At 44.2% G+C, this 16,032-nt stretch overlaps 1 protein-coding gene across 4 annotated transcripts in view; it reads left to right on the forward strand.

Moving 5' to 3' along the window:
• LOC127647329 (protein sidekick-1-like) overlaps positions 1 to 16,032 on the forward strand; it is a 474,624-nt gene that overhangs the window by 332,525 nt on the left and 126,067 nt on the right. For all 4 annotated transcript variants that reach the window (XM_052131502.1, XM_052131501.1, XM_052131503.1 and 1 more), the window contains exons 8-9: positions 8,104 to 8,187; positions 11,154 to 11,348. In XM_052131502.1, coding sequence (XP_051987462.1) covers positions 8,104 to 8,187; positions 11,154 to 11,348 — 279 coding nt within the window. The remainder of the gene's footprint in view (positions 1 to 8,103; positions 8,188 to 11,153; positions 11,349 to 16,032) is intronic.

Here is a 16,032-nt window from a genome sequence, read left to right on the forward strand (position 1 = left end):
TAGTGAACCTGCAAGCTGCCCCGGAGGAGGCAGATCCAGCCCTTTCACTGCTGTGTCCAGTACGTGCCTTACGTATCTACCTGGACCGAACACAGAGCACTAGACGCTCTGAGCAGCTCTTTGTCTGCTTTGGGGGACAGCAGAAAGGGAATGCTGTCTCCAAGCAGAGACTCGCCCACTGGGTTGTCGACGCCATTTCCTGGCTTATCACACCCAGGCCGTGCCACCCCCTTTGCGGGTCCAAGCCCACACCACCAGGAGTGTTGCGTCCTCATGGGCACTGGCTAGGGGCACTGCCCTAGCAGACATTTGTAGAGCAGCGGGCTGGGCAACACCGAACACTTTCACAAGATTCTACAATCTCCGAGTTGAGTCAGTATCGTCCCGTGTTCTCTCAGGTACCGAGCCCGTAGAACTCGGTGGCACGCCCACGATCTGACCGGGTGAATCGCTTGCATCTAGCACCCTTCCCCCTAACCAGGGAAAACAGTGCACCTTCATTCCCAGGAGATCTAAGGTTTGGGACACTGGTTGATTCCTCCCTAGCCCTCGTGGGTCGCAGTTCAGCGGAGGAACTCGCTGACCCAAGCCACTGTGGGTACCGCAAGCTACCCTGCACTGGTATAGGTGCTCCACAGGTAAGGCCTCCTTCGGAGTCCCCTGTGTGTAACGCCATCGGTTCTGTCCCTCTGGCGAGTGGACTCCCGTACTTCCCTTAGGCAGTCACGGCTGCCTCAGTTGCCGTGCTGTATGTTTCCCCCTCTATAGGCTGGATCCACCACCGCACCGACTTTTCCACATAGGCCCTAAGTCAGGCCTCTGATGGTTTTGCCACTTAAACTTTCCTCCCTCTCGGGTAGGCGTGGCCTCCACGAGGGTCTTCTCCGCCCTGAATAAGGGCTAAGACCCCCTTCCCTCAATGCGTGTAAGGGCCCCGGCCTAAGTTGCTCTATGCGAGAAACATAGAGAGAAAAGAGGCCCGGCCAGACTTGGCCCGTTCCCAGGTTGGCAGCCAGCACCTTGTTCCCCCCTCCAGGGTAACGATAAGGAATCCTGATGGCTTAAATGGGGCATTGGGGAAGGGTACGTGCAGCCTGATACAGTTGGTCATCCTGCACGTAAGAATACCTGCTCGCTCCTGTATCAGCAGTTCACGTGACACGGCTCAGCCGTGGCGCTTTTATAAGTGGACCCTTAGTGTCGCTTCTCTGACACAACGTGGAGAGAGCGACAGAAGGGAACGTCTAGGTTACATATGTAACCTCCGCTCCCTGATGGAGGGAACGAGACGCTGAGTCTCCCCTGCCACGCCGCTGAGCCGAGCCACTGTTGTGGCCGGACCATTTCCGCTCCTCAGAAAAATCCTGAATGAACTCCCGTATTTGCGCCGCTTAAATACCCCTATGTCCGGGGCCGGGACATGCAAATACTGGTTGCCAACTCTCATTGGCCTTTTTTCATAGTTCAGAGGTGAATATCGGCGCTCAAGAGAGACCCCTAGTGTCGCTTCTCTGACACAACGTCTCGTTCCCTCCATCAGGGAATGGAAGTTACATACGTAACCTAGACGTTACTGACCTTGATTAATCTAATGGAATACGTTACAAATTCCATTTTACTGCATGTATTCTGTAATCTGTAGTGAAATACATTTCAAAAGTAACCCTCCCAACCCTGCTTATAATTAAAAAGCTGCATCCACAAACTTCAATGTCTGTAAAATTATTAGAATATTTTATTTCCTTGCAAAAAGTGAATTTTATGGCATTGCTATCATAAGGAACAATTTCTAACTTATCTGACCCTTGCAAATTACTTTTGTTAGTGTAACCAGTAGTAATGTAGTCAGGTAGATTCTATCATAATTATTTTTACACTACAACAACTAATAAATAAATAAAAATACTTAATAAATGTATTGTATTCATTTTATTTTGAATTATTATTTTATTTACAATTATAAATATTAAAAATATTACAAAATGTTTAGTTAATTTTGTGTTTAATTTAAATGTAGTATTTGATCTTAAGTATTTGGACACTTAAGTAAATAAAATATATACAATATATAATATATCATGCAATTTCATTGCATTAGATATTAAAATATCAAACCAATTTGCATCTGCAAACAAATGATGCTAGACATTTTCTCAGCATTGACTTTAACTTTTCTGTGCCATTTTTTGCAATGATCTTACTCTGCTCAGACACCTGTATAAGGACAAAGTTATTTTGTGAAATGGTGTGCTTGAAAGTGTTTGGGCTATATTTCTTTAAAATAAATACACTGCTTGAACATCTAATGCAAAACATTAATAGATTTTTAATTGTGCCTTAAGTGTCCTTAATTTCTAAGCATAATAAATAGGATAAAAAGGAGGTATTGCCCCAATTGAAGGAGTCGTGACCGAAAGAACTAGGTCGCGAGTACAAGCCGCCGAAATGGGCTTCCTCAGAAAGGTGGCGGGCTTCTCCCTTAGAGAGAGGGTGAGGAGCTCAGTCATCCGTGAGGAGCTCGGAGTAGAGCTGCTGCTCCTTAGCGTCGAAAGGATCCAGTTGAGGTGGTTTGGGCATCTGGTAAGGATGCCCCCTGGGTGCCTCCCTAGGGAGGTGTTTCAGGCACGTCCAGCTGGGAGGAGGCCTCGGGGAAGACCCAGGACTAGGTGGAGAGATTACATCTCCACACTGGCCTGGGAATGCCTCGGGTTCCCCCAGTCAGAGCTGGTTAATGTGGCTCGGGATAGGGAAGTTTGGGGCCCCCTGCTGAAGCTGCTGCCCCCGCGACCTGACTTTGGATAAGCGGTTGAAGATGGATGGATGGATGGAAATACCTTTTGGGGCCACTGAATATAACTGACAAAACATTTTACATTGTCATTTAACTAGAAGTGTGAAGCCTAAAATCATTGGGCTTTATTACAGCTTGTACTTGGATGTCTACAGTACATAAACCATGCACAATGCATGCCCAAATTTGTCTTCGTCTTCTAGCAAGAGACATCAGCATACAACAACATTCTCAATTATCTTTGAATAATTGAGCTGTAACTTTTTCTTGTGATTAATGTAAGTGTCAGATTGAATTCTGAAGTTTCTCTCTCTGTCTTTGCTGATATTTCACGGGTACTGAGTACACAAAGTACAGCTTGTCAGTGACTGCTTGTATGTACATTTATATATGGAATCCCATTGAGCTAAACAGCATATTGAATATTTATGCCTTCTTTTCATTTCACATTGGTGTCCAGTTGAGAACTGAGCTAACAGGTGTTCCGAGCACCATGTGAAGTCCAATACATATGTAAAGAGATAGGAATATATTTCACTGGGCAATAGCTTACTGGCTGTTTGGGTGTTTTGGGTCTGAATTCAAGCTCTCTAAATATGCATTTATTCATCTACTTATTTGTGTCAGAGATTAACTTCAGATTTTTGATGGTTGGCAATTTTGTCTCATGGAAGTACAAATCACAATACTGTCTCTCAGGCATAAATCTGCTCCAAATGTCTCTGTTAAGCTTTACATTATAAAGAGGTGCAGATCTATGAATGTTAGCAGTCTCTCCTCAATTTTGTTTTTAAAACATCTAAATAAGTCAAGTGATTTTTATTTGTATAGCACTTTTCACAATACTCATCGGTTTAAAGCAGCTTTACAGATAATCATACTGTAATATAATTATACTTAAATGTCTGAAAGTCCACAGTGAGCAGCTTTATAGAGGGATAGTTCATCCAAAAATGAAATTGTCACATAATTTACTTACTCTCAAGCAGGGGCGAAAATCAGTGGCGGCTGCTGGTCTTTCAAAGAGGGGAAGCTCATTTTCGGCCTACATTATAAACTTATTTAAAAGTAAATTCTGCCCTACGTTCCTTTTCGAGAAAATGCACTGTGACTCTGTCGTACCAACTAGGCGTCTTTTCCAGTGACTTGACCAGTGTCTTCTCAATGGCCAGCAGAGCTAGGCTGCTTAAGCGACCTTGGCCCATTGTGTTACTGGTGTAGGACTTGAGGCGCTTTAAACAGGAGAAGCTCCTTTCTACACCTGCAGATGTAGCTCCAATTGTTGCCACTAATGAGAACAGTTTGTAAAGCTGAGGCATTGCACTGTCCAACTCCATGTCTTTGAGGAACACCAAGTAATCACACAGCTTTCCCCTGTTACCCTGCAAGTCCTGATCTGAATACAGGACTTGAAGTTCAGACCTCAGTCTCCCTGAATCAAAGTGATGGCCATAACTTTTCAGGACACTTTGGAAGGCCTCCTCTGGAAATTCTTGTCTCATGTCATCAAATTTCCCTGGATTGACTAATTCTAAGAAGAGCATACTTTCCAAATTTGAAAAGCGTTGAGGAATCTGCTCCAAGATGTTATCAAGGATGGCCATGTAGAGATTTCTGTAGTGCTCTTGGGGATCCTGCAATTGGGTCAGGCGAGCTTTCTCATGGGCTCATCTCGGTGGGTCTGATGTGAGATCTGCTGTTTTGGCATAAACAGCTTGGAAAGCCCCTCTGACCTTTTCTCTTTGACAAATGCAAGAAGAGATTCAATTCTTTTCTTGCAGTAAAAACATCCATCAGCCCTCTGCTGGACAACATCAAAGACCACATCAGTCTCAGTGAAGATTTGTTCATATGTGTACAACATGAACACAAACTCAAAATCCTCCAGTTTCCTCAGAAAGCCTTTGGCACAATCCAGTGTATCATCATCAATTGTCGTGTCTGCAATGATGTTTTCAAATGTCTGCAGGAGGCCATCATAATTGTTTGCCACAGTGCTCACTATCCGTGATGTGAAATTCCATCAGTAGGGCGTTTCTGGGCAACCGTGAACAGCCTGCAGACTCCAGAAAAGACGTCCTCTTTGTGGATTTTGAAAAAAATGTGCCAAACCCAGAGAGTGATGCAAAAAAATTCTGCACTCAGGCAAGCATTTAGCCCCTGTGACAGCACCAGATTCAGTCTGTGTGCATAGCAATGCACAAACATTGCACTTGGGGCTATTGCTTTCACTTTGGCCTGCAGACCATTGAGTGCTGAAGCCATGACAGCAGCCCCATCATAGGTCTGTGCCACAAGCTTATCCTTAAAATTGTAGGCCTGCATGTTCTCATTTAAAACATCAAAAGCGGACTGAGCATCTCAGCCCTCCAGAAACATCAAAAATCCAATAAAGCGCTCCTGAATTTTACCTGCACTATCCACATAGCGAACAATGACAGAGAGTTGGGCACGGCAGGATATATCAGTTGTTTCATCCACCTGCCATCCAAAAAAGGGAGCATCCTGAATTTCATCTCTGATCTGATCAGAAATGGTGGCTGCAAGAGCAGAGATCAAGTCATTTTGAATAGTATGGGACATACCAGAAAACACAGTTGAGGACTCTAATTGTGTGGACAGTACAGAGTCATATTTAGATAATGTTTCTGTGAACTCCCTGTAATTTCCCTTGTTGGATGATTCACTACTCTCATCATGTCCCTTAAATGACAGCTCCTGCCCCAGGTCGACAATATTAGCACCGTCTGCCATCGTGCGCAGTTTCACCCGTACGACGCTAGCCTAGCCTACTGTATGAATGAATGAATGAGCGAAGCGAGCGAAGCGAGCGGCTCTAAAACAAAAATATATTAAACTTGGTAAAACTGAAACAAGGAATGTGGTGTATAATTGTGTGAAATGTATTATGCAAATTGACTAGCAATTTCAGCCAAACAAATATAAAGAAATAGGTTGCAGCAGTTTGTCTTTCGACTACACTTGAGAAATCCATGATGGGACTGGCGTGAAATAGCTTCAGTGACTTCTTATAGTACAGATTAGCTGTCAATCAAAAGGAGATGCAGTCTTTCGACAGATCCTCCAATCATCACGCGGAAGCCGGAGTCGGGCCAGCCCACTCCTCATTCACCCCCAGAGGCGCTGAGCGTCCGTGGGCGAGACATAATCGCAGCATTTATCCAATGACCGTCTATTTTCGGAGCACTGAAAAAAACTGTTCAGAGCAGCCACATTGAAGTCAATGGGCCTTCGGCTTCAACAGGAAATGCACTGGCCTTCACGGGAATGTATGAGAAGTAAATCGAGTCAGCCGACCTGCTATATGTAATGTAGCTGATTCTGAACGAACTCGTCTTCGAGATGAACGTGTTCTAACGCATTTTTAGTCAATAAATTGTTTACACAATAGTACATATTTGACCATTATTTTTTTGACATTATTGGGGAAGCTGAGCTTCCCTTGCAGTCTTAAAGAAATCCCCACTGGCGAAAATGTCATCAAAATGTTGGGGGGGACAATAAACATAACAATTCTCTAGAGCAATTTTTGAAGGGGACACCAAGGTTTTTTGTTGTTGTTGCCCTGTTTGCATTTGTATTATTTTACTTCTTAAACAATTATTTTAAGAATATATCATTATATTATTTACAATACACATATTTTAATGATATTTTAGGGGGGGGACAACCCTCAGATCCGCCTATGCTCTCAAGCTATCCCAGATGTGTATGACTTTATTTCTTCTGCTGAACACGAGCAATGATTTTTAGAAGAATATTTAAACTCTGTAGGTCCAGACAGTAACCAGAACTCAAAAAGCACATAAAGCCAGCATAAAGGTACTCCGGATGACTCCAGTGTCTGTATAAATCTCCACTTTTACATTCTTCTTCTTTTGTTTTTGATTATTCACATTCTTGGTGCATATCGCCACCTTCTGGTTAGAATTTATAGTAAAAAGGACTTTAATCTGTTTCTCACCTACAGCTATCATATTGCGTCTGTAAACATGCATTACTGTAAACCACTGGTGTCTCGTGGGTTACTTTTATGCTGCCTTTGTGTTTTTTGGACTTTCAAAGTTCTAGTCACCATTCGCTTATATTGTATTGACCTACAGAGCTGAAATATTCTTCTAAACATCTTTGTTTGGGATCAAAAAAAAAAAAGAAAGTCATGCGTATCTGGGATGGCATGAGGGTGATTAAATGATTTTCATGTTTGGGTGAACTATCCCTTTAATGACTTTTTAAATGTTTAAAGGTTTAGTTTAATTGGTAAAAGTATTAAAGGTAACCAATTTAACCCCAAAAATTTCAATTTTGTCATTATTTATTCACCATCATTTTGTTCCTTGAACACAAAAGTAGATGTATATTTGGTTACAAAACATACACAAACCAATTGTGTTTGGCATCATTGAGATCAAACATGGCACAATGCACATTGACACAACAATTTGAGTATGCAAAAGTGAGAATGAGATTTGAGAACTACGGGGGAGGGATGTTTAGTGAATAACATCATTCATTTATATCTGTTCCTCACACAAAGTTTTCATACAGCTTCAGAAGACAGTGAATATAGTGCATGAGTGGTATAGGCTACTTTTATGGTGTTTTATGTCATTTTTGGAGCTGGGCAGCAACAGCCCCAATTGAAGAAGCTTATATAGGTTTGGAACAAACAAAGGGTGAGAAAATGGGGTGAAAAATCCCTTTAAAACAAAAGCACATTCATACTAATTTTCTTACAGTATAATGTGAACATAATAAATACCAGATTTCCATTGTTACTGGCTCAAATTGATGTTTTATAACCTGTATGTGTATAATGTGAATCATAAGTATTGTGTGAAAGAAAAACCTCAGAGGCTATCTGTAACTCAGCATGAAGTCCAGACATTACAGTTGAGGATGATGTGCATTAGGTTAGTGTAGTGAATGAAATGTGCCCACCAGTGTTCTCAATCATAATGCAACCCTTTCACATGTCTGACTCCCATCACAAATGCTGAAGACACAAGGCTCTGTTAACTACACAACCTGAGCATTTCAATTCTGACAATGTCTATGAATTCATTACTTTTGCTCCAGTAAATTTTCGGTTGCTACAGAAAAGGGAATAAATTGGTCCCATACCCATCTGCGCTCAATGAAAATCCAATTTTCTAACAATATGTTTCTTGAATTCCACTGATGGAATCATTTGATTATTTCTGAGCTGTTTATGAATTTCAATAGTCATTCTTTTGTGTTCGGTTGAGATACATCAGTGTGTTCTCAAATAGACTTATTTGCTTTTGCAGAGGCACCCTATTTCACTGCTGAACCCAGAAGGAAGATGATGGGAGAGGTGGAGAAAAGCCTGGATATCCAGTGCCAAGCTCGAGGTGAGTGTTCTGCGGGACTACATACAGGCAGATAGATAGATAGATAGATAGATAGATAGATAGATAGATAGATAGATAGATAGATAGATAGATAGATAGATAGATAGATAGATAGATAGATAGATAGATAGATGGACGGACAGATGGATGGACGGACAGACGGATGGATGGATAGAAAGAAAGAGACAGATAGACAAGTAGATAGACAGACAGATGGACGGACAGATAGATAGAAAAGAAAGAGACAGACAGATAAATAGACGGATGGACAGACAGACGGACGAATGGACAGATAGATAGACAGACGGACGGATGGACAGATAGATGGACAGATGGATGGGCAGATAGATAGACAGACAGATGGATGGACGGATGGATATAAAAGAAAGAGACAGACAGACAGGTAGATAGACTGACAGACGGACTGATGGATAGATAGAAAAGAAAGAGAGAAAGACAGATGCACGGACAGATAGATAGACAGACAGATAGATAAACAGACAGACAGATTGAATTTACATCAGTTTTTCATCTTTGTTTGCAATGATTGCACTGCTGCCCACTATCATATATCATACACGAACTCCAGAGTACATTGTGCAGGTCTATTAACTAACCCAAAAGACTCTGGCCTGCTCTGAGTGGCGAGACAGTCAATTGTTTGGGGGGTGATTTATAATATCTGTACATTTTAGAGAGTGTCAGTGCCCCTTCATGGAAGACAAATGGTGGCTTTTTGGAAGAGTGGCAAAGGCTTTACGATTAGCCATGAGATATGAGGTGTTGATGGAAGAGGGCTTAAACCATTATCATTATATAGTAGAAAAATGGCAGATGACATGGTATTGGTTTTCTTCCAGAAATATACTCTACTTTTCTAATAGTGCTGAAATGGAAAGTCAGCCCAACGGTTATAGCCATACTTACGATCTTTGTCCATTGTGGTTCAGGCTCAGCTCAGCTGCAATTTCAGTGAGGGTAAAAATTATCCCTCAGCATCAGATGTGCTGAAAGAAATAAAAACAACCAAGTCACCCCACTGTATCCTCAAGAGTGGAAAGTGGAATCAATCCATTACCTCTCTTATGTGTTGCTGCTTGAACCACTCTCACTGTGTCACAATGGGACAGAAAGGAATCTTTTGTTTAGAGAAGTTATATCTCTCGGAATTAAAAATCTGAACTCTATAAAATCAAAAGACCGATAACAACACATGCCGAGAGCTAGGAATAGAAATCATGAAAAGTTTAATAATTCTGATTCCGATTCCACTTAATGATTAAAGGAATAGTTCACCCAAAAATGAAAGTTCTGTCATCATTTACTCACCCTCATGTTGTTACAAACTTTTATGACTTTCTTTTATGCATAAAACATGAGACATTTTCTAGAATGTTGACAATGCTCTGTTTTGCATACAATGAAAGTGAATGTTGACTGAGACTGTCATTCTGCCTAACACCATGTCTACACTGTAAGCGAGTGATGTCGCATTGCAGCGGTTCGAGGCTGTCTACACAGAATGCATCAAGCGAATATTCTAAACCATTTATTTGTCTTGTTGGCAGAGGAGTAGCACCAAGCACATGCAGTGCAAAATAGAATGGCATATCCGTTTACTGTTGACACAACAAAGCTCAACGTGAAGAACACTTCCAGTGTAGAGAGCATCACTGATTATAATGGGCACAATTTGCTTTGGTCCCATCCCGCTGCTCACGTCTGATGTAGACAGGGTGTAACATCTCCTTTTGTGTTCCATGGAAGAAATAAAGTCATAAGGGTTCGAAACAACATGAGGGTGAGTGAAAGATGAAAGAATTAACATTTTTGGTGGAATTTACAACAGACTATTTAGCAGAGATGGGCCACTTCTATTAAACTGAAGGGGGAAAATTGGAACTCCCAACCAAGGAGCTCTACCACCCAACGGATGTAGAGAGGAAGTACCTCATTACAGGCAAAAGAGCCAATCACCTTTTAGAAATAGACATTGCCTTTCAATCATCTTGAGAACACGCATTAGTTATACAAGCCAGGAAAACTGCGTTTTTAGCATAATTTGAGGTAAAGAAGCACAGTTTATGATGCCAGTGTAGTAAGATTTTACTGCCGATTTGAAATATGTTCTTAGATCATAATCTTGACCAACCGTTTTGGGGATTTAGGTCTGTCCCCATTCAATTAAATAGGAGCTGCACTGTCATGACTGGTAATAGCTTCCAGGAAGTGTTTCAAAGATGGCCACCATTAGACTGATTTGCTAGATAGATTTTGTTAACGATTAACGCAAGAACAAGAGCTTTCAAAACAATATAAACCAGTAGTAATAATAGTAGGAATAATTTGTTTGTGAATGATACTACCCTATCACGCCACTAGTCACTCATGTTTAATGTTTTGACAGCATTGGTTGAATAACGCATGTTCAAGAGCCATTTAGGTTTAGGGTTAGCGTTAGCAGCCTACCCAGAGCCTCTCCTTCTATAGATCTGTCTCTAAAGATTTAAGTTGACTTCAGCAAGAGATGATGTTTGTTATTTCAGTTCTATCAGTTTTTGAACCCTTTCTGATTATCAGTCTACTTTGTATCTCCACTAAAAATCCCCTTGATAACAGCTGATTAAAATAATATTAAAGTCTAGTATAATTTGTTTGCTGATGTCACTTGTCTTGATGTTTTGTTATTAAATGGAATGATATTGATAATGATATGGCATGCATTTTAATGTTTGACTCAAGTGTCCAAAAGTGCCAAATACTTTTAATGAATTGGTCAACTCACAAGTTACCCGTTAATTAATATGAATTACAGTATTGGATTGGATCATTAAAAAAGAATTCTAGGAAACACTGGACCAGCAATACGCACACTGTACTGTAGGAGACATGGACATACTATGTTATTCTTTAATATTTCCTACATAGTTGTACATTTCCTTCCTGTATCTGTGTTTAACTCGCAGGAGTGCCAGTGCCAAAGCTTGAGTGGTATAAGGATGCAGTGCCCCTCAGTAAACTCAACAACCCACGCTACAAGGTCATCTCCAGCATGGGCCTCCAGGTCAGGAAGCTACAGGCTAGTGATGCTGGAATCTTTCAGTGTTTTGCGAGGAACTCAGCCGGAGAGGCTCAGGTCCACACTTACCTGGATGTCACAAGTGAGTATGAATCCAAAGCAGTGCAGGAGGCATCATGCATTCTTCATTGCATGCTTTCTAGAGCACATTAAAGGAATAATTCACCCAAAAATTAATAACACATGAGACTTTGCTTTTCTGTAGAAACTTGAAGGACACACCAAGGAGTGCTAGGACAAATGTTAAGATTTTCAGTGAATAGCAATTACATTTTTAATCTGTTTCTCACCCAAAGCTTTTGTATGGCTTCAGAATACTTGAAATATGGCACACAAGTTGTATGGATCACTTTTGCACATTCTTCAGAATTTCTCCTTTTGTTTTCCATGGAAGAAATAAAGACAGGTTATCAACATATGGATGAATATGTACTGACACACAGAGATATTATCAAGGGCATTAGATGTGACCATCTGGAGAGTTCACCTTCTCTCAGCTGTATTCCAGCAGTTTTCTGGCATGACAGATGTGTTATTTATAATCTACAGTCACATGACTCTCACTCCTTTCTATAAATGATGGAAAGGCTCCCCATTGAAGGGCTGTCAGTCCCTGCCCTGATCTGTGCTGTAGGAGAACATTAAGACCCCCTCAGAGGAGCTCTCTAATCACATAGATAATTACCACAGCCCCGATTACATTTACTGCATGTAGATTGCCATTATGATTTTAATTTTAAGACGTTGTGACCTTTGTATCATCTGATTCAATATGTTTATACAGAATGTTTTAGGGAGCTGAAAAAAAAATCAAGTTATGATTAACCCTTAAACACTCTTTAGAGTCCCAGCACTTAATATCTACCACAAGTGGATCTACAAAATGCCCAGATAGCATACAATTTTCGAAATATTTTCAAGACAATTAAAAAAAATAATAGAATATATTCTGATATGTTTATTTTTCATATATCATAGAGATGATGCAACAAATCAGGACAAATCTTGAACAGTATTCATTACTTTCACACTGAAATTCTATGAGACGCAACTGGCAGTCAAAAAAATACTGAGCTACACATAAGCTATACATAGGTGTAGAACCCTCACGGGAAGGAGGACAGGAAACGAAGGTTCCAGGGAAAAAGGTAAGGTTTTTAATGTCTGTCTCACAAATAATTATAACAAAATCAACACACAATAACATAAGCGCAGTGGGTTGGCTTGTTCTGGTCGACTCCCTCTGCTCTGCGGCCGCTGGCTTTTTCACCGCTCTCCTCACTCTACTGCAATTAGAGACAGGTGTTAGTCATAATTTGGCCCAGGTGTGAGCGCCCTTACCGCTTCTCTCTCCCGGACGGGCGCTTGACCACGCCCCCGCTGCCACATACCCCCACCGCCCGACTCAGGCCGGGCGTCATCCGGCCTGCCTACCACTCCCCCCATTTCTGGAGAGGAAGTCGGCGGCAGCCATCTGCACCCCCGGTCTGTGGATCACCTTGAATTTAAAAGGCTGGAGAGCGAGATACCAACGGGTGATCCGGGCGTTAGTATCCTTCATGCGGTGGAGCCACTGGAGTGGGGCATGATCCGAACAGAGGGTGAAGGCCCGCCCCAGCAGGTAGTAACGGAGGGTGAGGACCGCCCACTTGATGGCCAAACACTCCTTTTCCACGGTGCTGTACTTAGTCTCCCTTAAGGAGAGCTTCCGACTAATGTACAGCACCGGGCGCTCCTCCCCTCCACCAGCTGCGAGAGTACGGCCCCCAGCCCTCTGTCTGAAGCGTCCGTCTGCAAAATAAAAGGGAGAGAAAAATCAGGTGCATGTAAAAGCGGCCCCCCACAAAGTGCAGCTTTAATCTGCGTAAACGCCTGTTGACACTGCTCCGACCATTGGACCGGATCTGGAGCCCCCTTTTTAGTGAGATCAGTCAGCGGGCTGGTGACGTCCGAATAATTAGGCACAAATCTTCTGTAATAGCCAGCCAGCCCCAGGAACTGTCTCACCCCCTTTTTGGTCTTAGGTCTAGGGCAAGTCGCAATCGCCGCAGTCTTTTCAATTTGGGGACGCACCTGGCCATGACCCAAGTGGAACCCCAGATACCGTACCTCCACACGCCCAACCGCACACTTCTTAGGGTTTGCCGTGAGCCCCGCCCGTCGCAGCGATCTCAGGACGGCCCTCAGATGATGCATGTGCCGCTGCCAATCATTGCTATAGATGATAATGTCATCCAAATAGGCAGCGGCGTACGCGGTATGCGGTCTGAGGATCCGATCCATGAGTCGCTGGAACGTGGCTGGGGCCCCGAACAAACCGAAAGGAAGCGTCACAAATTGGTGTAATCCAAACGGCGTGGTGAAGGCTGTTTTCTCGCGGGACATTGGTGTCAAGGGGATCTGCCAATAGCCCTTTGTTAAATCCAGGGTCGAGTAAAATCGAGCAGTACCTAACCGATCGAGCAGTTCATCAACACGGGGCATTGGGTACGCGTCAAATTTAGACACCGCGTTGACTTTCCTGTAATCCACACAGAACCGAACCGACCCATCACTCTTGGGAACAAGAACAACCGGGCTGGACCAATCACTGTGGGATTCCTCTATTACGCCCATATCGAGCATTGCATCTAATTCTTCCCGAACGACTTTCTTTTTATGTTCGGGTAAGCGATAGGGGCGGCAACGCACCACCGCGCCCGGCTCGGTCTCGATGTGGTGCTGTATGAGGTTCGTACGGCCCGGGAGAGGGGAAAACACGTCCGCAAACTCTTTTTGTAACTCGGAAACCTCTGTGAGCTGCCGCGGTGAGAGCTGGTCCCCACAAGTGACCGGAGTGTTAAGATTGTAGTTTTTGTTTACCTCCGGTCCGAGCTCCGCCCTCTCCGGAACTACCGTGGCCAACGTCACAGAGGCCGCCTCCTCCCTCCACAATTTCAGGAGGTTGAGGTGATATATTTGACGCGCGCCCCCTCTATCGGTACGTTTGACTTCATAATCGAGATCCCCTACTCGTCGTGTGACCTCAAACGGTCCTTGCCACTTGGCGAGTAATTTTGAGCTCGATGTTGGGAGTAATACAAGCACTTTATCTCCCGGTGCAAATTCCCGTAGCTGAGCACCCCTGTCATACAGCCGGCGTTGGCGTTCTTGAGCTTGGAGCAAATGCTCTTGTGTTAATCGCCCCAGTGTGTGGAGCTTTGCTCGAAGATCAAGAACGTATTGAATTTCATTTTTGGCATTAGAAGGTCCCTCCTCCCAATTTTCACGGATGACATCGAGGACACCGCGGGGGCGTCGCCCGTACAGCAGCTCAAACGGGGAGAACCCGGTGGAGGCTTGCGGGACCTCTCGTACCGCAAATAACAGGGGGTCTAGCCACTTATCCCAATTTCTAGCGTCATCGTGCACGAATTTACGAATCATGTTTTTGAGCGTTTTATTAAACCGTTCCACTAGGCCATCTGTCTGAGGATGGTAAACGCTAGTGCGAATCGATTTAATGCCCAAGAGCTCGTAAAGTTCGCGAAGTGTCCGTGACATAAAAGTTGTGCCTTGATCGGTGAGGATTTCTTTCGGAATCCCCACCCGGGAGATTATCTTGAAGAGTGCCCCTGCAACACTACGTGCGGAGATGTTGCTCAGAGGCACTGCTTCCGGATATCGCGTCGCGTAATCCACTAGGACTAACACGAAGCGATGTCCGCGTGCTGACCGTTCTAATGGCCCGACGAGGTCCATCCCAATTCTTTCGAAGGGGACCTCGATTAATGGTAGAGGGCGCAAAGGCGCTTTTGGGGTGGCCGGTGGGTTTACCAGCTGACATTCGCGGCACGCCGCACACCACCTGCGGACGTCACCGCCAATGCCCGGCCAATAGAAGCGGGCTATTAGACGGAGAAGTGTTTTTCGTTCCCCTAGGTGACCGGCCATAGGATTATAGTGAGCCGCCTGGAAAACCATTTCCCGACGGCTCCGTGGAATCAATAATTGTGTTACTTCCTCCTTTGTTTGGGCGTCCTGCGTCACCCTGTATAAGCGATCTTTAATAAGCGAAAAATACGGATATGAGACGGCGACACCCGGCCGGAGTTGTTGACCATCGATTACTCTCACTTGGTCAAAGGCGTGCTTAAGGGTATCATCCCGCGACTGCTCCAAGGGGAAGTCCCCCTCCGGGAATTCCCGGAGAGGAGGAGCGTCCACCTCGCCCCTTCCCACGTCACTCGGAGCAGTCGAGGACGGCCCTGGCTCCGCCTCCCCCGCCAAAGCATCGCACATCACACACCCCTTCACTCTCGCGCAGGACCCATCCGCACAAACTCCCTCCAATAACTTTCTAAAATTCGGCCAATCCGTACCCAAAATTAGCGGATGGGTGAGGCGGGGACTAACCGCTGCCTCTACACTATGTTTTTCTCCCCTGAATTTGATCGCCAGAGTCACCACGGGATATTTGTGAATATCCCCGTGTACACACCTTACCCTCACCAGTTTAGCTGAGCCCAAAGCCCCGGGTTGAACCAAGCGTTGGTGGATGGTGGTCTGGTTACAGCCGGTATCCAACAAAGCTTGGTATGTACCCCTGGATTCTTACCGGAATCCGGTACGCTCCAGCCCGATCGGGGGCAGCCTGTGGAGCATCGGAGACCCGTACCACCGCCCCTATTTCCATCAGCGGGCACTGATCCCGGAAGTGGTCCGGGTCTCCGCACCTCCAGCAGACCGGCCCAGACGCTGCGGCCGCACCCGTGCTGGCGGGCGCC

The sequence above is a fragment of the Xyrauchen texanus genome, chromosome 8 (assembly GCF_025860055.1).
Source record: "Xyrauchen texanus isolate HMW12.3.18 chromosome 8, RBS_HiC_50CHRs, whole genome shotgun sequence".
NCBI classification, from domain to species: domain Eukaryota; kingdom Metazoa; phylum Chordata; class Actinopteri; order Cypriniformes; family Catostomidae; genus Xyrauchen; species Xyrauchen texanus.